Source organism: Crinia signifera, chromosome 19 (genome assembly GCF_055691185.1).
Source record: "Crinia signifera chromosome 19, ASM5569118v1, whole genome shotgun sequence".
In the NCBI taxonomy this organism is placed as follows: domain Eukaryota; kingdom Metazoa; phylum Chordata; class Amphibia; order Anura; family Myobatrachidae; genus Crinia; species Crinia signifera.
The window spans coordinates 125320100-125347444 of NC_139226.1; the positions used below are offsets into that span (position 1 = coordinate 125320100).

At 46.0% G+C, this 27345-nt stretch overlaps 1 protein-coding gene across 1 annotated transcript in view; it reads right to left on the reverse strand.

The window, feature by feature from the left end:
* The window catches only part of PLEKHN1 (pleckstrin homology domain containing N1), a 44243-nt gene that overhangs the window by 13869 nt on the left and 3029 nt on the right, over positions 1 to 27345 (reverse strand). The window contains exons 2-7 of the mRNA XM_083163278.1: positions 27095 to 27194; positions 12806 to 12949; positions 11641 to 11721; positions 8877 to 8970; positions 7844 to 7968; positions 963 to 1109 (exon numbers count right to left, since the gene is read on the reverse strand). Of these exons, the coding sequence (XP_083019404.1) occupies positions 963 to 1109; positions 7844 to 7968; positions 8877 to 8970; positions 11641 to 11721; positions 12806 to 12949; positions 27095 to 27194 (691 nt within the window). The remainder of the gene's footprint in view (positions 1 to 962; positions 1110 to 7843; positions 7969 to 8876; positions 8971 to 11640; positions 11722 to 12805; positions 12950 to 27094; positions 27195 to 27345) is intronic.

A 27345-nucleotide genomic window follows, 5' to 3' on the forward strand; every position in this document is an offset into this window, starting at 1 on the left:
AACCAGTCAGCTCCTCATGGTCATTTTTCAAAACACAGCCAGTAAAATCATAGAAGCCGATTGGTTAGTACTTTTTCTCTCTGCGAGCTTTGGTAAATGTTCCCGTAGGCGAATCACTTCTGGAGTTACTCGGGCCCACTAGCGAGGTTGGATCTGCATGATCAGATAATATCACAACCACTTTCTCTAAATGACTATCTGGCATCTAGGGCGTTTCCTCCCCAGCCGCCCTGTGATACTGAGTCAACTGTCTGACATTTGCAGCATTTCACAGCACGTGTACTCCAGCGAAAGGGTTCTTTGTAATCATGTTACACACAATTGATATTTTAGCTAAACTATTAAAAATAAACATTTTTATAAAAAATCTGTGGGAGAAATGGGTTAGCTTCAGAAAACCTTTTTTTGTTCCACTGGAGCAAGAGTGTTTTTTCACCAAAAAAAAAACCCCATTGAAAGTGGATATTGTTTTCCCAGATACCGGGAAGAGTCACATGCCCCCAGCCGGCTGGACTGGGCATGTGCAGCTACTCATGCCTCAATGTTTGATGGGGCAATAATTTAAAAAGCAAAACCAAGCTGATTTTGCGTTTGAAACAATTGCCCCTTTAAAACATTTAGGAAGACTCCCCAGACACTCACCAATGTCTGCTTAATGTAAGTTATTACATTTCCCTCTACGGAGATTGGAAAAAGCTTTAAGAGCGTACCCTGCAACATCTGAAGACCAAAGTACAATTTCGGAAAGGGGGGCGTGGCCACGGGTAAAGGGAGCATGGCCACCTTTTCTATACTTACAATGGCCAGTTGGAGACCCAAAAAATGGTACAGGCCATAAAAAAAAAAAAAAAACTGTACTGTACCTGCCAAAAAGGAACAGAAGGTTGTGTAAGAATCAAATTGTTGGGAGATCTAGCAAAGAAAATACTTTTGTATTCTACCAAAATTATAAATGCACTGACCTGGAATGGCATCGTCTGCAGCTTGACCTTGGAGATACAGGTGATGGAGCCCAGAGACTCCCTCTGTGTCCCTTCCCAGTCCTGCACAGGTTGGCTCTGAACGGACTTCCTGAGCTCCGATTTATCCCATATGTTAACATTATTCACCTATATGGAAAAGATGCACATGGCTACTTAGATAAGCATTTCAATGATTATATCCCTTCCATTAATCAGGTCAAGACCTACATTTTCATGCATTAGGTGTCTGTGGCAAGGATCCTGCTGCTAGCCAGATACCCAACAATCAAGAGAACCAATAGAGAAGATGCTGGCTAATAGATACAATAAGTGAATTGCATTATATAAAATGAAAGCGGATTGGTTGCTATGAACAATTTCTTCATCTCTTTAAAAGGTTAGATAGATACATCTCATTTAAAGGGCTGAAGGTTGTCAATTATATGCATTAGAAGCCTCTTAATGGACCTTAGTCATTTTATACGTCTTATGGCTGTCATCTAGGGCGGAATTCTCTACTGACCCCCGCCGCACATCGCCGGCATTCGCATTGTTAATAATCGCATATGCAGTAACATATGCGATTATTAACTCACAGGCGATGGCTGGCGATGTGCAGCGGGTTCCCTCCTCCCTCCCTGCACCCTTTCCCGGCTCTGAGGGCTCCGTTTCCTCCTCCTGCACTCGTAAGCTGAGCAGGGAGGAGGAGGTCACTGGTTCTGGGCAGCACAGCAGGAGGCTGCCCCAACACAGGTGAGGGGAATGCGGCGAGGATGGGCGGGGGGGCGCACGGCGCAGAGTGGGACGCGAAGGGAAGCACTCAGGCCACTTTCACACGCTCCAGCTCCTGCCAGGCGGCGAAATCCCGCACGGCCAGGAAGCCGTGCCGCACACAGCAGTTTACAATGGTGGGGATGGCCACAGCCCGGCAGCCGTCCCTTCCAGTCGTGACATCCGGCTTCATCTGGGCCGTGGCCGTCCTGTGTGATTGGACACAATCGTGTCCATTATTAACTACTGTGCACGGCTGTTGTCCGTGCAGGGTTTCACCGCCCGGCAGGAGCCAGAGCGTGTGCAAGGGGCCATAGGCTTCCATGGGGTTACGCCATCTAGAACTGGCGTAACACCAACCCCCCAGAAAGCAGGGTTTTTACGGCATTTTTAGCTTGGAGCATCTCGCCTCTAGTGAGAAGCAGCACTGGAGAGGGGAGGAAGGGGGGGTGGTAGTACGGGTTGCTTTGGGAGGCCAACTAGACAAACAGATGTTGTTTGGGATAGACAGGCAATAAATTTGGATGATGACTACATATAAACATGTATGCGGTAGAAACACAACAACGTTACTGGTGTCCTGTTCAGATCAGCTAGTATACAGCCAAGATAATGTCCTTAACTGATGGGCCCCTGGCTATTATACTGCCTGGTGATAAGGGGTTTCTAGGATTACAATGAAATACAAAGAAAAAGAAACACACACAAAAAACATAACAAATCTTCAGCTGACGTTCTAGCTGCACTGTAACAGGATGACGCAAACTAACACAAAACATGTTACTACAGAGAATACCCCAGGCAACACACTGGCACAGTCAGATGATTAACCACATTTAATACCCAGAAACATGACGTCTTTATTCCTACAAAGTAAATTCATTTTTAATCAATAACAATGAGCTGATCTGTTCAGTATTAGTGCTGCCATAAGCATCTTCATTGATTAGAGATTTGTATCTTGCAACCTTGTTACGGTCAAACAGAAAATGATTAAGAACACACTTTTGGTATTCAGGTGCAATGCAAGACTCACTTCTGGGATCTATATTCATCTAAATAAAACTGGTCCTGTCAGTAGAATAATTATGTACCCCTTAAAAAATAAACAAAAACAACGCAGGAACCTGGGACGGTCCCTGGAGAGAGATGACCAGATCCAGGACCATGACCCCATCTGCTTGCAGCTGTGCTAACACCCAGGGTATTCCCTTGGCAGGCAGGCAGGGCCGGGCAGTATGGGCCCCTTCCACAGCTGTTGCTGCTGTCCAGGACAGTCTGTTCCCGTAGCAGCTAATTCTAGAGTTACAGAAGCCACAGGTGCAAATGGAGGAAAGAGCACGAAAGGTGAAAGAGGACTCGAGGTCTGAGGTCTGAGGCCTGTTCTGTCCATACGGATTGGGAATTGGTCTCACTTTAGAAGGATTGCACTGACAATCAATTTTAATATACAGCATTATGGTTCTTGTGGCAAAATCTGACACAGTTAGCAAACTTATGAAAGCGGAATTCTGTATCATCTAGACCAGACAACGGTGTATGAGAACCAAGGACTAGATACCTAGCCCAAACATCTGTACATCAGAGCCATGGACTGATCACATACACCTAGCCCAACCATCGGTGTATGAGAACCATGGACTAGATACATACAGCTAGCCCCAACATCTGTACATCAGAGCCATGGACTGATCACATACACCTAGCCCAACCATCCGTGTAAGAGAACCATGGACTAGTTATACAGCTAGCCCAACCATCGGTGTAAGAGAACCATGGACTAGTTATACAGCTAGCCCAACCATCGGTGTAGGAGAACCATGGACTAGATACATACACCTAGCCCAAACATCTGTACATCAGAGCCATGGACTGATCACATACACCTGGCCCAACCATCGGTGTAGGAGAACCATGGACTAGATACATACACCTAGCCCAAACATCTGTACATCAGAGCCATGGACTGATCACATATACCTAGCCCAACCATCAGTGAATGAGAACCATGGACTAGATACATACAGCTAGCCCAAACATCTGTACATCAGAGCCATGGCCTGATCACATACACCTAGCCCAACCATCAGTGAATGAGAACCATGGACTAGATACATACAGCTAGCCCAAACATCTGTACATCAGAGCCATGGCCTGATCACATACACCTAGCCCAACCATCAGTGAATGAGAACCATGGACTAGATACATACAGCTAGCCCAAACATCTGTACATCAGAGCCGTGGCCTGATCACATACACCTAGCCCAACCATCGGTGTATATGAACCATGGACTAGATACATACAGCTAGCCCAAACATCTGTACATCAGAGCCATGGCCTGATCACATACACCTAGCCCAACCATCGGTGTATGTGAACCATGGACTAGTTATACAGCTAGCCCAAACATTGGTGTAGGAGAACCATGGACTAGATACATACACCTAGCCCAACCATCAGTGTATGAGAACCATGGACTAGATACATACAGCTAGCCCAAACATCTGTACACCAGAGCTGTGGACTGATCACATACACCTAGGCCAACCATCGGTGTATGTGAACCATGGACTAGATACATACAGCTAGCCCAAACATCTGTACATCAGAGCCATGGCCTGATCACATACACCTAGCCCAACCATCGGTGTATGTGAACCATGGACTAGTTATACAGCTAGCCCAAACATTGGTGTAGGAGAACCATGGACTAGATACATACACCTAGCCCAACCATCAGTGTATGAGAACCATGGACTAGATACATACACCTAGCCTAACCATCAGTGTATGAGAACCATGGACTAGATACATACAGCTAGCCCAAACATCTGTACACCAGAGCTGTGGACTGATCAGATACACCTAGCCCAACCATCAGTGTATGAGAACCATGGACTAGATACATACAGCTAGCCCAAACATCTGTACACCAGAGCTGTGGACTGATCAGATACACCTAGCCCAACCATCAGTGTATGAGAACCATGGACTAGATACATACACCTAGCCCAAACATCTGTACATCAGAGCCATGGCCTGATCACATACACCTAGCCCAACCATCGGTGTATGTGAACCATGGACTAGTTATACAGCTAGCCCAAACATTGGTGTAGGAGAACCATGGACTAGATACATACACCTAGCCCAACCATCAGTGTATGAGAACCATGGACTAGATACATACACCTAGCCTAACCATCAGTGTATGAGAACCATGGACTAGATACATACAGCTAGCCCAAACATCTGTACACCAGAGCTGTGGACTGATCAGATACACCTAGCCCAACCATCAGTGTATGAGAACCATGGACTAGATACATACAGCTAGCCCAAACATCTGTACATCAGAGCCATGGCCTGATCACATACACCTAGCCCAACCATCAGTGTATGAGAACCGTGGACTAGATACATACACCTAGCCCAACCATCAGTGTATGAGAACCATGGACTAGATACATACAGCTAGCCCAAACATCTGTACATCAGAGCCATGGCCTGATCACATACACCTAGCCCAACCATCAGTGTATGAGAACCATGGACTAGATACATACAGCTAGCCCAAACATCTGTACATCAGAGCCATGGCCTGATCACATACACCTAGCCCAACCATCAGTGTATGAGAACCGTGGACTAGATACATACACCTAGCCCAACCATCAGTGTATGAGAACCATGGACTAGATACATACAGCTAGCACAAACATCTGTACATCAGAGCCATGGCCTGATCACATACACCTAGCCCAACCATCAGTGTATGAGAACCATGGACTAGATACATACAGCTAGCCCAAACATCTGTACACCAGAGCTGTGGACTGATCAGATACACCTAGCCCAACCATCAGTGTATGAGAACCATGGACTAGATACATACAGCTAGCCCAAACATCTGTACATCAGAGCCATGGCCTGATCACATACACCTAGCCCAACCATCAGTGTATGAGAACCGTGGACTAGATACATACACCTAGCCCAACCATCAGTGTATGAGAACCATGGACTAGATACATACAGCTAGCCCAAACATCTGTACATCAGAGCCATGGCCTGATCACATACACCTAGCCCAACCATCAGTGTATGAGAACCGTGGACTAGATACATACACCTAGCCCAACCATCAGTGTATGAGAACCATGGACTAGATACATACAGCTAGCCCAAACATCTGTACATCAGAGCCATGGCCTGATCACATACACCTAGCCCAACCATCAGTGTATGAGAACCGTGGACTAGATACATACACCTAGCCCAACCATCAGTGTATGAGAACCATGGACTAGATACATACAGCTAGCCCAAACATCTGTACATCAGAGCCATGGCCTGATCACATACACCTAGCCCAACCATCGGTGTATGAGAACCGTAGACTAGATACATACACCTAGCCCGAACATCTGTACATCAGAGCTGTGGACTGATCACATACACCTAGCCCAACCATCGGTGTATGAGAACCATGGACTAGATACATACAGCTAGCCCAAACATCTGTACATCAGAGCTGTGGACTGATCACATACACCTAGCCCAGACATCGGTGTATGAGAACCATGGACTAGTTATACACCTAGCCCAACCATCTGTACATCAGAGCCATGGACTGATCAGATACACCAAGCCCAACCATCGGTGCATGAGAACCATGGACTAGATACATACACCTAGCCCGACCATCGGTGTATGTGAACCATGGACTAGTTATACACCAAGCCCAAACATCTGTACATCAGAGCTGTGGACTGATCACATACACCTAGCCCAACCATCAGTGTATGAGAACCATGGACTAGATACATACAGCTAGCCCAACCATCTGTACATCAGAGCCATGGACTGATCACATACACCTAGGCCAACCATCAGTGTATGAGAACCGTGGACTAGATACATACACCTAGCCCAACCATCAGTGTATGAGAACCGTGGACTAGATACATACAGCTAACCCAAACATCTGTACATCAGAGCCATGGACTGATCACATACACCTAGCCCAGAAATCGTGTATGAGAACCATGGACTAGATACATACACCTAGCCCAAACATCTGTACATCAGAGCTGTGGACTGATCACATACACCTAGCCCAACCATCGGTGTATGAGAACCATGGACTGATCAGATACACCAAGCCCAACCATCGGTGTATGAGAACCATGGACTAGATACATACACCTAGCCCAAACATCTGTACATCAGAGCTGTGGACTGATCACATACACCTAGCACAACCATCGGTGTATGAGAACCATGGACTGATCACATACACCTAGCCCAACCATCGGTGTATGAGAACCATGGACTAGATACATACACCTAGCCCAAACATCTGTACATCAGAGCTGTGGACTGATCACATACACCTATTTATTTTTTCACATTTTTAATTTAAATGTATTAGTTGAATTTATATAACAAGTGTGAGAGACGCTGGCATGTTTAGCAGATATTTTGAACCTCTCCCACATAGATGTTAAAGGGTTAACCTTCCTATACAGCATTATCGCAGGCAGATTGCATATACAACAGAAGTTATTTACAACATAACTTTCAGATAAGAGACACAAGTCCGTATGTAGCATGCATGCCATTCACATACCACAGTAATTTGTCAGAAGATCCGATTGGGCCATTGTAGATTTGTGCAGTCTTACACAATATATAGCCTGAATTTGTAGTGTAAAACTGCATTAATATCACCAGAAATGTAGAAAAACAATTTCTGTCTGAAACAGAAAGAAAGAGCACAAAGTGCTGGTGTTGGTTTCAGACAGCTCCTGTGCCTGGTGACAGCTGGCGCTATGTGTGACCCCTCTGTGCAGCTCACAGCTGCACAGCAAAACAGGTGGCATCAGCTGTCTTTCCTGTAGATGTCTTTCTACCCTCATTTAAGAATACATCTTAATTTACCAGTCTACTCTGACTAACAACAATATCTTCTTTAGATCCATGTTGATTCCCCAGCAGCTCAGTGATCGCCAAGAGACGCCATACCGCAGACAAAACTTGCTGAGGAGAACTTGAGTACCTATTTCATGAGTGGATTCGAACCTACTGCTCATCCAGGTCTTACCTCTGCTATCGGAATGGTGTCCAAATTACCGCCGTTGAGCTGGATCTGCTTCTCCAAGTGATACAGCCATTTCTGCAACTCTTGCTGGGTTGGACAATACACGATTAAAGGATTCAGCAAAGGGCCTAATAATGGAAGCAAAGAGAATAGCAATGAATTTAAGAAATTATCTCTAAATCACATAGATCTCCTACGGAGATACATATGTTATTATAATTAAACCACTTACAGATGATAGAACTTAAAACTAGTTTTTTTGATCAAATAAAAAAAATGCGGTAAAAATTCTAAAAACAAAAAACAAAAACAGGGTTTTAACGCATTTTTCTACTGAATCAATCGCAGAGCGACAGTTTTTCGTCACAGAGGGTAACTCCAGCACCGGACCGCATCACTCCCACACCGGACCCCACGCCATCCCCTCTTAATTGCTGTCCAAGCAGCCTCCAGCTGTGCTGCCCGGACCCAGTGACCTCTTCCTCCCTAGCAGCAGTACTTCTCCTTCCGGGTACAGAGAGGAGGAGGAGGAGCCTGGGAGTCCCTCCGGCCCTCTGCAGCAGGAAGCGCACGGGTGTGGGAGGTGAGAGGGAAGCACGCTCTCAACGGGCGCCCGTGGCTTAGTAAAGGGCAGCTCTTTTCACAAGAGCTGCCCTTTGCTATACTTATCACATATGCGATAAGTATCAACGCGATGTGTGGCGGGATGTACTGCAACTGCTTAGTACTGTACATCCCACCCTTAATGTTAATTTGGTAACAAAATGCTTTACAATTGTCAAAAGTGCTGTTGGGTTCATGATTATATCAATCACTACAATGGAGGGCACAACACACAAGTGGCCACCAGGCAAGACCTACTGTAGGTCAGTCCTTCCTACTCTACAGCTATTAATGCTGGGGCATAGAACAATATTTGCCAGAAGCATGCAGTTGGGGGAAAGAGTTACAAATTCTTATTTAAGAAATTGGAAATATCATTTAAAAAGGTTAATGACCCCCTACACTGCACAGTATCCTCCCACTCGGTATGTACCTGTTATTCGGAAAGCATGCTCTTGTTCTGGTTTGGGTGGGACTTTGGAGCGCTCCAGCTTGTAAACACTCAGCTCTTTTAATGGTACCAGTCCCTAAAGAGTAAGAAATAAAAAAAAAACATGATCAAATTCCTAAGGAAGGTCAGAATGAATATGGCCTAATTTCACAGACATGTGTGCTGCATCCTAATACAAGTGGGTGGAATATCGATTGTTGACATGCCTGCGGTGTGAACATTGACATGGTCAACATTCATAATGTCAACATGATTAGAATGTCAATAAAACATCCCTGGTGTTCTTATGGTAGCAGGTACAGGTGATGACTTAGGGCAGATTCAGGGGCACTTGCAGCATTGAGTATGCTTAACCTCCCCCCACTTTGCGGAGCCCCCACAAAAAAAAACCCTCGCGCAGCCCAACCCTAACCTCTCTCTCTCCTACCCCCTCCCCCCTCGCGCAGCCCAACCCTAACCTCGCCGCCTAAATCCTAATCAACTGCAAACACCAACACATTCAATAGAAATATCTTAACAGTGTCGACATTTGGAGTACATCGTATTATAGACCGGATTACAGAAATATTAGAGCAAACATGATATACGAAGACCTAAATGCAGTTTCTATGCTACATAAAATAAGAGGTGGTTACATTGACATTACAGGGAAACAATGGTATCTAGCATTATAATAGCCATAATGCTAGAAAAATATGAGTGTTGTAAACCAGTGGTTCTCAACATCGGTCCTCAGGGACCCCCAACAGTGCACGTTTTCCAGGTCACCCGGCAGGTGCACTCATTACTCACTGACACATTTTAAAAGATCACAGGTGGAGATAATTATTTCACCTGCGATTCTGTGTGGAGACCTGGAAAATGGGCACCGTTGGGGGGTCCTGAGGACCGAGGTTGAGAACCACTGTTGTAAACCCCAGTGAGGCCTAGATGTTATCTTACATCTGTGTGGAAATACGCCTAGGAAATGCCTCATAACCCGCCAATAAAAGCAGATTTCATGATAAAATTATGAACAAATTGACCAATCATTACACTGGGCGGGATGTATTAAGCGTAAAATGCGATAAAACACCCGTTTTACTGCATTTTCCTATGTACTAAAACCCGGCCGCACTGGTACCGCTGGCCAGGGTATCGCCACCTTTGGGTGGTGATACCCTATAGAAGCCTATGGGCTTCTTTTCACCGCCCGCCGCAACCCCGCTGCCTCGCCGACCCCCCTCCCTCCAGCTTACCTTCATGAAAGGTCCTCCTGGACCCCGGAAGGTAAACCCCTCCTCCCCCTAGCAATGCAGACGGACATCCTTCCGGCTGCAGGGGGGAGGAGGAGGCACCGGGGACTGCCACACGCTGTTCCGGCGTGAAGGGAGCAGTAGGCGGCTGGGAGGTGAGGGAGACCACACTACAGGTATCGTGGGGGGCCTCCGTCACCGCACCGCGATGCCAGTGGCATATGTTAGTTCATATGCGCCGGCATCGCGGCGGCCGGGCGGCAATGTATATTAATACATCCCGCCCACTGTGAGAAACCAGTCATCACAATCAAATTGCAAATATCTTCCAGCAACACTAAAATCTGGTTTGGCCGAATCCTCCCTGGCAGAGTATGAATTTACATCGTGGTCCAATAATTAGTGCCGTTTACACTTACCCTGTGGGGTAGATGTATAAAGCAGTGATAAGGGAGGAGAAGTGATAAGCTGCCTGGTACTTTATCACTGGCCAATTAGCTCCTGACTGTTAAGTTATAGGACAGTCAGGAGCTGATTGGCTGGTGATAAAGTACCAGGCACTTCTCCCTTATCACTGCTTCATACATCTACCCCAAAAAGAGCTGCCGTTTGTGATGCAGCCAGCGATGTGTGAGCAGGTCCCCGGCGGCTCCTCCTGTCCTCGGTCGCTGCAGAGCCAGGGACTCATTCGGCTCCTCCTCCCTGCACCCAGAAGTGGAAGTAAGGGGTCAGGGGTGGTCACTTGTTAGGTTAGCACAGCAGGAGGCTGCCCGGACACAGGTAAGGGGGGGGGGGGGGGTGGCGGCATGCATCAGTGTGGGGTGGCGGGGGTTGCGATAAGAAGCCCATAGGCTTCTATGGGGTATCGCCTCGGTTTTGCCGGCGGAACCCCCTGTACCGGTAACCCAGCGATTGGGTTTTAGTGCATTCCAAAACACACTAAAAACCCCAATAATAGGGGTTTTTACAGCATTTTTGCTTTAGTGGATCCCGCCCTCAATGACTAAGGGCCAAATGTATCAAGTTTCAAAATGTGATAGAATGGAGAGTGATAAACAGCCAGCCAATCAGCTCATAACTGCCATGTTACAGGCTGGGTTTGAAAAATGACAGGTAGGAGCTGCCTGGCTGGTTGTTTATCACTTTTTGAAGCTTGATGAATCTACATAGAGTAACCAGGCAAAGAAACCAAATCCCCACACATCACAAACCCTGTACAACAGCACAAACACTGACCTGAACATAAATATATTGACATTTTCAGAAGGCCTGAAGAAGTTTTTCCCAGGACACAGATGAAAGGAGTATTAGTGTTATGTAAACATGTATTATCGATGTGACCCTCAAGGGGGAAAGGTCAAGAGATGTTTGGTAAAGGTTGGTCTGTCTGGAATTACATGAAGTCACTTATTTGTTTTTTCTTGCAATGTTAACTTATTTCCAAATCCAACTGCTCCCAAAAGTGATTTGTACCTTTTGTAAAGCACAGTGTGTGGCGGCTGAACACGTACCTGATAGGTCAGCCCAGTGGGACCCCGGGACTGGAAGTACAGGTAGGACTGGAACAATTCCAAATAACAGTCACTAATATCCTGAAAAAAAAATATGGAAATAGAATGAAAACAATTGCCAGAATATCCTACTAGACAGGACAGACCAGTCTCTGCCTAGAACTCCCACCTCACTGCAGCGAGTATCTGAGCTTCAAAGTACTTTTCATAAGGCACCAAAATACCAAAACAAAAAAAGCACAAAGCCAAAAACAACTATATTAACGCAAAGTAATATGCACAAAAGAATACAAAAAAAAATACATAAATATATTTATTTATAAAAGTAGCAACATTTTTCTATAGGCTATAGACTGTGCCTAGAAAAGAAATGCACAGAGATTACACTACATTTATTTTAAAACCAGCAACACAATATAGAATATGCTATTTTGGAGGCAGAATAAACATTTAGGAGAACCCAGCCTATGAAATCTGTGAGTTCTGGAATTGCCTCCGTTCCCCTCCGTGTACCTTTCATATATTTATGGTAAAGAAAAACATGGTTGTAGAACATAGACACAAAAAGGGTTAAAGACATTTTGACCGCAAATCACAATCTAATACACTAGACATGAGCTCAAGGTCCAAATCAGATAAGTAAATCGGAAATGAGTCAAAGGGCAGTAATGCAGGGAGTACGCAGGTGATGATGGCAAGAATTGTACAAAGTAAAGATATAGCTGGTGTATATGTAAATAGCACCTAATTCCATGTTTAAACACATGGTGGAAAACTCGCAAAAGGTATAACTGGGGCAGATTATATATACAGGCGGCCATTTTGTTTCTTTGGATATTATTCCCCACCTTCACACACAGCAATGTCCCTATACGAACCATCCTGAGGCACATACCACACATTTCTAGACTTTACGGCCTTGTAACAGAGTGGAATTACCTCATAGTATGCAAATTTACATTTAACTGAACCAATGGCAAGTGTCAGATGCCACAAAAAGTTTTAAAGGTTTTATTCTCCACTTTTTTTTTTTAAATATATATATTTCATGTTAGAAACAGTGTTTGATTTAAAATACTATACTGAAGAGGCAAGTTAAAAAAAAAAAAAAAAATTATCTGGAACATTAAGTTCAAAATACATGTATGATTCGGGTTCCATTTACCTGGCTGTGCTGGAAACGGAACTTGACCTTGGAATAATGGATCATTTGCCCCATGTTGCGTACGATGGTTTTCTTCTTCCCCTTACGGAAGATGCTGAGGAATCTTTGGTCCACATGATCCTTCTGCGCGTCACTACCAATATCCTGTGAAGAGAGGGACATTGTTATTAACAAAATATTAAGTTTGCATAAAAATCCAGACTTTACATTACCACGCTGAAAGCCCCATGTGAGGAAAGGGTTAGGTCGTGTAAGCAATCTTGATGATAAGATTTCTATGGTCAGTTGGACGTTGTTAAACACACTGAACTTGGGTGACCCTGTGTTTAGTTTCAGATCGGTATGCTGGGCTCTGCACTCTTTTCTTGACACTGGCCCAGTAATCCGAAAGCCTTTTTTTTTTTTTTTTTGGGCTCAAAGGTGGTCTCACCAAGAGTACAGTGTTTCATCATCAATCAATGGGTTGGGTTTCTGATTGCATGTCAAATCAATAGTCACACTAGCCATGCCTGGTAAATTGGGGATACGGATCGGATTATATTGGGCCCTGCTTGCTGGCTTCCTCACCTGGTTTTCTGCAGTTAGGATCTACCCTATCACTTCCTCAGAGCAGCTGGATTAGACGTTAGAACAGGGTTTAACAACCCATACACTGGCCCTTATTCTGATCGGTGCGGCCAGATGCGAATATTCGGCCAGCACCGTGCATCCTAAACCCCGCCTTCCATACGGATCGCCAACTCCGTCCGTACGCGGTAAGAAGCTGTCCGAACGGGCCGCACATGTATTTCTCATGAATACACCTCCTCCATCTCAGGGAACCTCCCCCATCATTCGATGGTCGCAGACCATCGAATGCAGGACCGAATGGCCAGGCAGCTCCCGCAACCTCAGACCACACGGGCATTTCTCCGTGCAAAAGCAGGGATCTGGGCGGGCAGCTGACATCCGGCAATGTCATATGTCCGCCCCCCTACACGTGCGTCACGGCCACATTACCATACGTACGCTCAGCGTTTGCATGGGAACGCCCATGAAACGCGGGGTGTAAATATATGGTAATGAGCCCAAACACGAACGGCACGAACGCACGCGGATATTACCGCACCAACCAGAATAAGGGCCACTGTTCTGCTGTGCACGGAAACTGGAGATGTATATAGTAACCCACGATTCCAGATGTGCCCACCAGGATATTGGAAATCCAGAATAACTTCCGATCAGTGGCAACTAGCTCTGAATGAGGCAATATTGATCACTTCAGAAGTTGCTGAACCACAACTCCCAAAGCTACTTAGCTAAATGTCAACTACTCAGCACGGGAGATTTAATTCCGATACAGCGTGCGCACTGAAGTACGCCCAAGGCCGATACAGGTGCACTAAGGAAACACTTTACCTGCAGACCTCACTCGCTACACAATAGTCAGACTGATCACATGCCACACCTCATTTCTGCTGCTGATCATCTCTTCCCAGCAGATGACAGACGGATTTGCTGTCAAAACGTTAACAGATTAACAAGAAAAACAAATCTCCTGTGTTTGAAAGCAAACAGAACGGCTGCATATTAATAGTGTTTAGTAAGAACTGCTCAGTTCACTGGCTTCCCGTAAAGAGAAAAAACATAAACGCTAAACGTCAGATGCCAGGCAGCCGGAACTGCGGCTATTATTTATTACCAGTTATTTATATAGCGCACACATGTTCCGCAGCGCTGTACAGAGAATATTTTTACATTCCCACCAGTCCCTGCCCCAGTGGAGCTTACAATCTATATTCCCTACCACATGTAAACGCGCACACATTCAGTATATGGTTAATTTTGTTGGAAGCCAATTAACCTACCAGTATATTTTTGGATTGTGGGAGGAAACCCCCGCAAGCACGGGGAGAATATACAAACTCCACACAGTTAGGGCCATGGTGGGAATCGAACCCATGACTGAGTGCTGTGAGGCAGTAATGCTAACCATTACACCGTCCGTGTTATATACTCACATACATAAAATGCTGGACAGCCGGAGAAACAGCACATACATAGAACAGAGAACTTACTCCTCTTGTCTCAGTAGTGCCCTTCTCCCATTAGAGTAGAGTGTGGCTCAGAGTGGAGTATAGTTGTGCGGGTTTTGCAGTGCGAGTTGAGTAGGCGGGGGTAGGGAACCTAGATTTGATAGTTGGGGAGAGTGTGATCGGGAGTGGTAAGGAATTCAGCAAGTGTGAAGCAGCACTGGAGACGTCTAGTAGGCTGGAGGGAGAGGTGGTGATCAGAGATGAGGAACGGATCTGATGCCAATCTGAGGCCACAGTATTTCAGACTGTAAGGAGGGCTGATGTTGCTGATGGCTTTGCAGTTAGAGATTGCATTATGGAGCATAAGGAGGTTTGTAGATGTGGGACAACTATAGGAAGATTAGTTTTACTGCTACATTTGAGGAATACTAGGGAGGAAACGAGCAGACCTTGAGGAAAATATGAGGAGCTTTGGGTGCATTTTGTTCAAGGATACCAAACTTCGGAGAGAGAAAGTGGAGAAGATGCGCAAAAGCAATAGGGTATCCCAGCATTAAGGGTACAGGTGGCCAAAACACCAACCCAGGCATCTCAATACGGAGAATCATGACAGTGGCAGAACCTGGCTGTATTCAGAGCACTGCAGGTCCCGGCTATTTGAAATAATACCCCTTTCACACCAGAAAATGCATTCCCAGGTTGGCCCCTTTTACACCAGCCTAGTCCCTGCATTTTCTGGTGTGAGGGGGAGAGAAAACTACCCCCCCCCCCCCCTTTAACCAGTTATCTAATTTAACCGGCTATATCTTCGGAACAAACTGACCCATTTATTTGAGACAAGTATCATATTGAAGAACTTTTGAGTGGGCTTTGAATGATTTTGGTCCTGTGAAACTTGAACGTTTGGTTCCAGAGTAATCTGCCCTCAAAGAACATGAACAGCCATGAAATTACATTTTACCCGAAATATCTCTGGACCCTATTGACCGATATGGACCAGCCTGGTATCATATTGAAGGCCCAGCGATTGAATTAGATCAACCACGAGCTTCTGTGATGCCAGGGGGGGGAACTGGCAGCCATCGGAACCCGGTGGGGACCGGAATTAACGGGTCCCATAATACCCTACGGGGACAAAGTTACAGCTTTGCCAGGCGATATCTCCGGTTCCCGGGGGGGGGGGGGGGCTAGAGGCACGAATGAGAATGAATTGACAGGGGGGGCACGCGCCCGGGTGCTGCCCCCCCCCCGAATCCGCCAATGCATGCAAGTAAATGTGCGGGGCAGCCAGAGTGGGGACATGTTTACTTTTTAAAAGGGATGCTAATCCTGGGAAATCTGGGATTGAGCATTTTTCAATCCCGAACACTGGGATTGAAATCCCTATTTGTGTTTTATAGTCACAGGGGAACACCACTCAGTACTAGAGACACTGGGCAGTGACTGCACAGGATTTTGTATGAGACGCATGCAAAGTTACTGATAAAGCAAAACAGCCACAGATGTACAAATGTCGCACAAGAAAGTTTCGTTGTGATGTAGTAAATTTGTCGCTTCCAGTTGTTTTATTTTGCAAATAATATATACATTTTGAGCGAGAAAGATGCTACGTACGGCCAAGAAGCCCGCGACTGAAGCCACAGTGTACGAGGACACATCTGTATAAATGAAGAAACTAGCATTCACATTGTAGGATTCCCCAGACCTGTCAGATGAGGGAGGACTGCATGTGCAAAGCTCAAGACTACAGACAAAAACAAATAAAATCTCAATAGCTTTTCGTTTGTGGAATGTGTAATTGGGCGACTGTCACACACCCTGCAACAGCGATCCGCAATTACACAAGTGTCAGGGTTACTGGATACATCTGCAATTGTCAGGTTCTCCAAACTACGGTCAAGGCCTGGCAATAGCTACTGGATTACTGTGTACTGGAATGTTGATCTACAGAAAAGGACAGCCCATCCCACCAAGGAATGCCCTGTGCAGGGAATGGGCAAAACTCCATTGTACAGAATTACAAACTTCTGCTCCTCTAGGATGAATAAACAGGATTATCAGAAAACCTTGAATACACAGACGATGGAACAGAATCAAGGAACAGAAAACAGAGGGTGTTCCCACAGTGTGAAGAGTCATATTCTGGCAAAACTATTAAATTTTTTAAAGCATTCTATCATCGCCCTGGGAAATATTGCAATTCTCTAGATTGTAACCTCTTTGGGCAGGGTCTTTATCCTGGGTTGCTTAAGTTTACGCGGTACTTGTTTCCTAGCACGGCCACACCGATTTACATCGGGGTGGTCGTGTCGGAAAAATCGGGTCGATCGCATCGCATGCGATTTGGTCGCATGCAATGCGATCGACGCGACCCCCCCAAATTTAACGGCGTACACCGCACCCCACGATAGACGCCAACCCGAAGCGTGGCGAGCGCAGCGAGCCCGCGAGGGGCGGCGGTGCGCGTCCTCCGACCTTTTCATTCCCCTACTATCCACGTCGGCGTGGAGTTGAGAATAGAATAGTGTGGCGAGCGCAGCGAGCCACCGAGCCCAGCGAGCACCGCGAGGGGACGCGTATACCTGTGAAGTTATACGCGGCCGCTCGCCACGCTTCGGGCTCGGTGGCTCGCTGCGCTCGCCACACTATTCTATTCTCAACTCCACGCCGACGTGGATAGTAGGGGAATGAAAAGGTCGGAGGACGCGCACCGCCGCCCCTCGCGGGCTCGCTGCGCTCGCCACGCTTCGGGTTGGCGTCAATAGTGGGGTGGCGTTTACAATGGGGGGGCATGACGGGGCCATATACAATGAGAAATGGCCCATATTGGCCCATTTCCCATTGATTACTATGTTAAGATGGACTTAATCAAGTCCATCTTATCTTGTGCCATTATAATGGCACAAGACCGACACGACCGACGCGATTTCAATGTTAAAAATATTTTAACATTGAAGCCTATGGAGAAATCGGGTCCATCGCGTCGGTCGCGTCGTGTGCCATGTTAAGGCACACGACGCGACCGACGCGATGGACCCGATGGACGCGATTTCTCCATAGGCTTCAATGTTAAAATATTTTTAACATTGAAGCCTATGGAGAATCGGGTCCATCGCGTCGGTCGCGTCGTGTGCCTTATTAAAGGCACACGACCGACGCGATGGACCCGATTTTCCATTTGACGGTAAAATGGACCTGATTTTAAAGAAAATCGGGTCCATCGTGGGCATCGTGTGCCTTAAAGTTGAGGCACACGACCAAGAAGATTGTGGCCGTGCTAGGAAACAAGTACCGTTTACGCACATGTTAAAATCACATCATTGCTATACTGTCCAGGGGATCCGGCTAGCATACTGGCAGTTGCATTGCTGGCAGTTGGAACCCCAACACTGGTCAAAAGATTGGTGCCAGGATCCCAACATTACTGTCAATGCTGGTGCCAGAATCTAGACTGAACATTTCCTGATGGAGATGAGCAGCACAAAAATGTTGGTACTCTTTACCTAGAAGGGCGCCCATCGCGGGCATTGAATGCACTAAAAAAAAAAAAATCGGGTGCGATGCGACCGACGCGATGCCCGCGATTTCCCATAGGGAACAATGTTAAATGTCTCAATTGACCCGATTTTCCTGTTCAATGCCTCAATTGACCCGATTTTTCCATAGGAAACAATGTTAAATGGGCCACAGAGGCCAAATAGGCACCCTGAAGTGTGAAATGGCCACCCCAATTGTTAACGCCACCCCACGATCAACGTCAACCCAAAGCGTGGCGAGCGCAGCGAGCCCGCGAGGGGCGGCGGTACGCGTCCTACGACCTTTTCATACCCCCACTATCCACTACCTTCACAGCTGTCCGCGTCCGCTCGCCACACTTTCTATTCTCAACTCCACGCCGACGTGGATAGTGGGGGTATGAAAAGGTTGTAGGACGCGTACCGCCGCCCCTCGAGGGCTCGCTGCGCTCGCCACGCTTCGGGTTCACGTTGATCGTGGGGTGGCGTTAACAATTGTGGGGGCCATTTCACACTTCAGGGTGCCTATTTGGCCTCTGTGGGCCATTTAACATTGTTTCCTATGGAAAAATCGGGTCAATTGAGGCATTGAACAGGAAAATCGGGTCAATTGGGACATTTAACATTGTTCCCTATGGGAAATCACGGGCATCGCACCCGATTTTTTAGTGCATTCAATGCCCGCGATTTTTTACTAACGATGCCCACAATCAAATTCGTGGGCGCCGTTCTAAGTAAAGAGTACCAAAATGTTTTACATGTATTTCAGTAAAGCATTTTTAATGTGTGTTGCATGACAATGCATTGTACTTATAACACATCGTTCGTGCTAAAGGTGGCCATATACTACTACTATGAGTTTTGCCATTGAAAAATGAAAAAATATTATTACGCTGCTTTGAATTTTAAGGATTTTTTGCCATTTGCTAAATATTTGTAAAAAGCACATACAGTACTTGTCCCGCATAATCCTAGCCATGGAATCCATCCTACATTCATGCAGCAGTTGTGTCCGGAACACTGACCATGCAGGAGAAAGGCCTCTTCCTCACACGCTCACTTTTTATGTCAGAATGTGGCGGCAGTTAAATAAGAAGATGGACAATAGGCCCAAGCCAATTAAAGCAACAGAGTGTTGCAGATGGCTGCTCCGTAAGGGCATTTCAAGGACAAGCTTTACAGAGGCCAGTAAAAACAGCCCAGCAAGCTTATTAAAGCACTACAGCGAAGGGACAAATAAACTGAAAGCATGTAGGACATAAAAGTAACGCAGGCCGTACACTTGTGAGATATAGGGTACAATCATGAGATTTCGATAAATCACAGCGACAAATCTAATGGACCGCATGCCGATGGCATGTGTCACCCGACAAAAAAAAAAAGCACTTTAGATGCGATCTATCACACTGGGAGCTTCAAGGGAAAAAGTGTATGGGCACCGTTACAATATTTAATCACAGCTAGTGAAACATTGTGATACAGTCAAAATGCTTGGGACAGGCCTCCAGTTCCCTGGTTCTCATTTTATCTGTGTGACAGCAGGGTTGGATTAGCAAATATATGGGGCACAAGAGGAACCCCTCGTGGGCCCCACAGCCTGAACAGGACTATGGTGTATTTTCCACCATGCATTGCTGTGATTAATCTAGTACAACTACATAGTAGGATGTACTTATACATATCTCAAGAGGACCAACTCATGCACTCTCTAAGGCAAACCAATGTGGTGGCTGGCCACACCCCCTCTGGAGACTGGACACACCCTACTACCGCACTCCCCCGATAGGCCCCTTATGCCCCAGTCCAACACTGTGTACCAGTCAATGTACTCTTTACATGCAATATTTTAGCAAACATACGTTAAATTTGGGGACCTTTAACTAACTGTAAACCGTTTACTTTTTGCGGGCTCAAAAACTTTTGAAGACAATGCAGTGTATCGATCCACTGTGACCTAGTCACATCACGGAGTCATTCTGTGCCTCAGGCCACAAAACGGCTTCCTCTCTGTACATTTATCTCCGTTGTGGGTCGACCCATATTAGCTCGACCACTGAAGTCAACATGGCTTATGTCGACGGGATTCAATGTCCCGGGGAGCGAAAAGGGGGCGTGGCTGCGAATTGCGGCCAGGAAGAGGCGAGCTGCAGCCGGCAGCTTGTCACTTCCCGGCTGTTCTCGGCAGAACGAGCCCTACAGCTTGTGATGTCGGGCTCGTTCTGCCGAGATACCCTGCTCAATGCTGTCGGGGAAGACAGCATTGAATAGGGCCCGGCGGGCATCTCCCCGATGGGAGGTGCTCGCTGGAGATTGAATATCCCCCTAAGTGTACCATGTTTTTGGCACGGTGCCTCACTGTGCTCAGCACACTATTTTAAACCCACACTACGCCGTAGTGGATGGTAAGGCATGACATACTGCCTGTTGGCACACGTCGACTCAAAGAAGAAAAAAAAACGACATGAAGAACTCATGTCAACTTTTTGACTGTCGATTTTCGCCCTAATGGTAAAGTAATCATTATTTATATGCATAGAAGTTTGAGCTGATTTTTCTGGGGTAAATCCGCATACATTTAAAACCATTCAAAAATAAATTTGCCTGGGGAACACTTTAAACGGTGCAGCTTCTATCCGAATGGTGATGTGCGTGTCAGAGAATCCTGGGAACGGATTACTGCTTACTATTGTTATAGCTTTCTATTTAGAAACCCAGTCTAGAAGCTCCATTCCTGTGTCACATGTGTAGTCAATACCAACCCCCCTCTCCCAATGACTTCACATCCATGAAGCAGGATGGTCCTATTTTCTCCTGACTGCCAATTATGCAGAATGACACAGATCCTGTGCAACACCTTTACCTCTCAGTTTAAAAAAAAAAAAGTTCCAAGCAGAAGGAAATTGGCCTTGTAACACATTTCTCCCAGCCGCATTGGAGCCACAGAGAGATACAAAAGGCTGTGGGAAAACAAAAAGGTGCTGCAGACTCAACTCTCGTCATCGCTCACCCATGACTTCAAATAAAACAGATTAGTGCGACACCCTGGGTGATGGGGCGCTGCTGGAGTCACACTGCTGTTTGCTGCTCCACAGCTGGAGTGTGCGACATGTGTAAACACACATATTAATCTTCTGGAAATCAGCAGAGAACCATTTTTATGAAATAGAAGTCATGGTTTTAAAACACATAGGTCAACATACATTTTCCTTGCATAAGTCAACTGCATGAGCTTGTATGTCCCCTTTTCCAGGATCTACATTATTGGAAAAGGGCGTTGTGACATACTTGTGTTACACAACTTTTTTTTTTTTTTTTTTTTTTTTACAATGCCCCTATGATTAAATTTCAGGGAACATTTGATCAACCAGAGAGGCTCTGTGAGAGACAATTTGGAAACAGGATCTTTCCAGAGCAATGAATCAGATCCGAACAGCAGAGGTGAGTGACCCCAGCAGACACACAGGTATGTTCTCATACCACTCCTTTGTATGACAGAAATATGACTAAGCAAACGGCCTGTATAACACACAACGGTTATGACGTCAGCCACAATAAGCAGTGATATTACACCTCATCCACCTGGAACTGCGTTTCATTATTTCATTAGCAGAAATATGCTCAAGGTGAGCATCATCGTCATCCTGTTTTTTGGCTGCTCATGAAAGTATCCGGATAATTGGCTTTTAATTGGAAGGAGGATAGGAGCGCCTTCCATTAAATGATAAACTCGCCCATCAGGTTCTATGACTGGAGAAACGTGCCAAGATAATCGCGGTCCACATATTTTGGTGAAGGGCTGAATCACGAAGCGTAAATAACAAAAACAAAATAAAAAAATGTTTGCTCCAGAATTAGTTTAAAAAATGTGTTTTTTTTGCATTAATAGGGTAAGCAAGAATATGGATCTAGTATGCTTAAGGTGCCCACACACTAGAACGATTTTTTGTCCGATTTTCGATAAATCGGCCGATATATCGTACGATATTTATCGATAATCGGCCGATATCGGTCCGATGCGCGCTCCCGTGGATCTTTAGCTGAATCTTCTTACGTGCTGCACAAAAGATCAGAAGATTTAACAAAAGATCCATAGGAACGCACACGGGATCTTAAGAAAAATCTTTGGTAAAGATGTGAGCTTGCCTGAAATTTTTGGTCCAGGGCGGACCAAAGATTTGAAGGATAATTTATGCGCACATCTTAAGATCGCAGATCTTTCTAGTGTTTGGGCACCTTTAGATTAGAGGGTCCCAGGTCCAGGTTTTAAGTACACCGATTCTTAACCACAGGCGACTTATATAGTTCATCAGTCAATTTGATTTAACCATCTGTGCTGAGCCATGGATATACTTAAAACCTGGACCGTTGGGGTGCCTTGAGGACCGCATTTGGGAACCTCTGGCTTAAATTCTAAGCACCTGTATCAGTGGTACATTGGCCTGATGAACATAATTATGCAAATGTTTACCCCCTCATTTCCCTTCCTGTCCGAGTAATGGGCCTATCTCTATTCAATATGTTATACAATTAAGGATTTAATGCAATGTTCGCTGCATCCAATACAATAATACCCCTTTTACACCAAAATGCCAGGTCGCACCTGGGTTTAAAGGACCCAGCTTCAACCAGGCGATTGTTACCTTTTAAACCGGCGGTTCACCCAGCGGTTCCTGAGCCGGCTCTTGGAGATTACATCATCTCCAAGCGCTGGGACAGCCGATCGCCATGCTGGGGGCAAGCCCAGCACCAAGGTAAGCTGCCAAGCTGTCCCCAGCCCTCGTGCACCCCCCTAGCCCCTGTCCACAAGGTGAATGGATGCCACACACAGGCATCCATTCACCTCCTCCCTGCCTCCGCTGCTGTCTGCAGAGTACAGCAGACAGCAGCAGAGGCTGTGTGCACCCCCCACTGCCCTCTACGCAGGTCCTGCCCGTGTTCACCCATTTTATCATTTGAAGTCATGAGCACTGATTTTGCCCATTTCTTTGACCATAAATTATTTGAATTGGTTCTGGACCACCAATCTTAGGCACCCCTGCAAGTACGCCGAGGCACCCCAGGGTGCCATGGCACACAGTTTGGGAACCACTGGACTAACCAATTCTCCATAGTGTGATGGGAATTACTGTACACACTGCTCTCAGATAGCAAGCTGAATACCCTGGAGGCATTTTAGGTACTCTTTACCTAGAACGGCGCCCATCGCGACCATCGAATGCACTAAAAAACGGGTGCGATGCGATGCCCGCGATTTCCCATAGGGATCAATGTTAAAAGTGAGATTGGACGCGATTTTAGTGTTCAATGCCCGCGATTTTTACATAGGAAACAATGTTAAATGGGCCACAGAGCCCAAATAGTCACCGTGAAGTCTGAAATGGCCCCCACAATTGTTAACGCCACCTCACGATCAACGTCAACCCGAAGCATGGCGAGCGCAGCGAGCCCGCGAGGGGCGGCGGTACGCGTCCTCCGACCTTTTCATACCCCCACTATCCACGTTGGCGTGGAGTTGAGATACCTTCACAGTTATACGCGTCCCCTCGCGGGCTTCCCAGGTGTCCATGGCGACGCGGACACCTGTGAAGCCCGCGAAGGGACGCGTTTACCTGTGAAGGTATCCGCGTCCGCTCGCCACGCTTCGGGCTCGGTGGTTCGCTGCGCTCGCCACACTATTCTATTCTCAACTCCACGCCGACGTGGATAGTGGGGGTATGAAAAGGTCGGAGGACGCGTACCGCTGCGCTCGCCACGCTTTGGGTTGACGTTGATCGTGGGGTGGCGTTAACAATTGTGGGGGCCATTTCACAGTTCAAGGGCACTATTAGGGCTCTGTGGCCCATTTAACATTGTTTCCTATGGCCAAATCGCGGGCATTGAGGCATTTAACAGTAAAATCGCGTCCAATCACAGTTTTAACATTGATCCCTATGGGAAAATCGCGGGCATCGCGTCGCACCCGTTTTTTATGTACCCGCGATTTTTTACCCCCCAACGCCCGCGATGCCAATCGCGGGCGCCGTTCTAGGTAAAGAGTACCGCATTTTCTTGCCACTTAGGGGTGCCCAGCATAGAACGATCACCATGTGTTCTGCACTATAAAGGAGAGTGAGCTCTCTTCATCCATATGTGTATAGCGTTACACAACAGGGCATTTACAAAGTGCTGTATACATTCTGCTTTAGGAAATATGCCACAATGAAAGCGAGATGACTTTACAGTACGGATGTAAAATGTGTGTCTGAGATCCAGGCTCCGGTATTCAGGTTTTACATAAATTGCAGAACTACATGTGACAGCATGCCAAAGAATGGAAGGATATGCCAATAGCTTGGGAGCCATCACTTGCTTAATTATAGGATAAAAATGATTTATGGATTTACTACCAGACTCATACACATATGTATGGAGGTGTTTACCAACACGGAGAGAATGCAACGTTAAAGTGAAAGTCTGGCTCTCAGACTGCCAGGTCAGCAGTTACACACAAGTGCCTGCAGTGCTCTCATACACGGCCATGAAACCACAGCACAGACACCGTGAGTCATACAATGAAACCAGACAGGTGCTGGATTCCATCATCTCAAATGTCTTTTGTGCTATCGGGTTTATTCCACAAACTGCAATTTATAAAAATCAATAGACGGGCATTAAGGGTCATTTAGGTAGATGGAATGTGTACAAATACGCTTCACAGTTCAACGGGTTTGTAAAACTTCACAAATGTAAGCAGTGTGCGTAGATTTGACATGAAAACAAATGTCATCTGTTGGGTGTAATGGTGTGTACACACGTTAGATGTGCCTTAAGATCCTATCCACGATCTGATCAGATCGGATGTGCCTTAAGATCCTATCCACGATCCTATTTGCATCCTATCTTGACTATATAGTGCAGATCTGCACTATATAGACAAGGAAGCCAAGACTTTCTGGCTTCCGATACGTGAACGCGCATCGGGATCGGGATTGCAAGGGTTAAAACCCTTGCGATCTGCATCCGATGTCGACTATATCGTCAACATCGGAAAGGAAATCGGACCGTGTGTACACAGCATAAATCTTCTGATGGGAGGAGCTAAGGCTATATGGGCCAAATTCCGCCTAGGTATATGAATGAGGTTGGCTAATAAGCTTCTGCATGTATAAAAAAAAAAAAAAAAAACATGTAGCTTTGGAGACAAAATGAAGTGAGATTAAAGTTCCCTGTATGCCAGGCTACAGCCCACATTTTTTCCTAGACAGCAGTTCCTGCACACTCTCCACGTTTAACCCCTTGAGTGGTATGGCCCAAAAGGGAAACTGAACTGCAGCGGCACAAACGATGCAGTTAGATTGTAAAACCAAAAAGTAGTAGATAAAAGTATCCTAAAAGTATACCGATAAAAAATTGAATTTCAGCAGAAGTGTACCCACCTATATCCTTCCCTGACCTGCAAACTACCACTGAACGTGTTTTTTCTGGCAAATAACCTCCTATCTGGTGACTGATTTCCCCCCTCATCTTTCACAACATTTATTTCTTAATGTGAAAGTTAATGATGCAGGTCTCTCATCGCGCAGACAGTGAGATCATTTGCTCAGCAGAAATCAACAGCAAGACACAATTTCTCAATGACTTTGGGGCAGTGTGCTGAGAACAGGTGGTTTCCCGGCAATAATAAACAAATAATGGTCTTTATCAGTCACTATCCAGCTATCTTTGTAGCAGTGGCACTGGCAGTGGAACGAGGGCTGCACGTAATTCCCAAACTATGCAGGAATACAGTACTAAAACTCTGCTATTGCTTTAACCCTTAGAGCACCAACATCTGTGCGAGAGATGCTCAACATATCTGTTAAAATTGCCAGCGTCACTCACATTTGTTATATAAATTCAAATAAAAAATAGATTTCCTATAGAAGGTAAACATTACAGGTCATTATCATGAACAACAAATGTCTGCTTGGCAATCTTTTACACCTATTTTGACAAATACACTTGGCGCTCAAAGGGGTTCACCATGTTTTGGGGGCCAGTGTATTCAACCTTGCAGAGTGATAAATTGGAGAGAGATAAACTACCAGCCAATCAGCTCCTGTCAATTTTCAAACACTGCCTGTAACATGGCAGTTAGGAGAAGATTGGATTGTACTTTAAGGGGGGGAATTCAATCTCAGACGCTATTTTCAGTAGGCAGAAATAGCGTCCATTTCCGATACTATTAGGTCAAATGTCATTCGACCTATTCGATGTGTGCTCCGTTCTTCCGACTGGCGGAATATATGACAGTCGGGAAGTCCTGGCATCGGCGAAAACGGGTGCCGATAGGCGAAAAAAGCCGCAAATTTGACATTCCAGTGCCCACTTCCGACAATACAGCTTTGCCTCCATAGGGAGGCAAACCTGTTGCAGGCAAGTCTTGCCCGGATTGGATACTGTTGGATGCTGTTTCCACCTGGATTTCATCTGGGATTGAATACCCCCCAAAATCTCTCCACTGTATCACTCACCAATGCTAGGTACATCTCCACCTTAGTCCTGTATGCAGCTAAATGTTCTGATTAGCAATGTGCTTCCCATGGAATAGTGGGAGATGGACTGTGGAGCCGATCCCAGATTCCAAGCATGCAGAGGTATGTACACAGCAGATGTGCTCGATAAGACCCACAAACAGACTTAACCCTTCTCAGACGGTCGTACACCCAGTGCAGCAGTGACCGCTGAGCATCCACACGGCAGGGGCATTTGTAGTGTACGAAGAAATAGGAGACATTTACCTTTCCTGGGATGTAGTGCAGGATGTTGTCCGAGTTCGTTACTCTTCCCACCCCACTTTCATTCCCAAACAAATATGTCCACTTCGTTCTGCTGTCCTGCCTGCGGAGAGAAGGGGGGTGATTAAATTGTGGCCTTGTATCATTTAACCAAAAGACACTTATACTAGTTGTTTTGAAATATTACACTGACACTGGTGGCAGACCACTTTGTGATGATCTAAACATAGGGGGTTATTCCGGTTGACACGCAG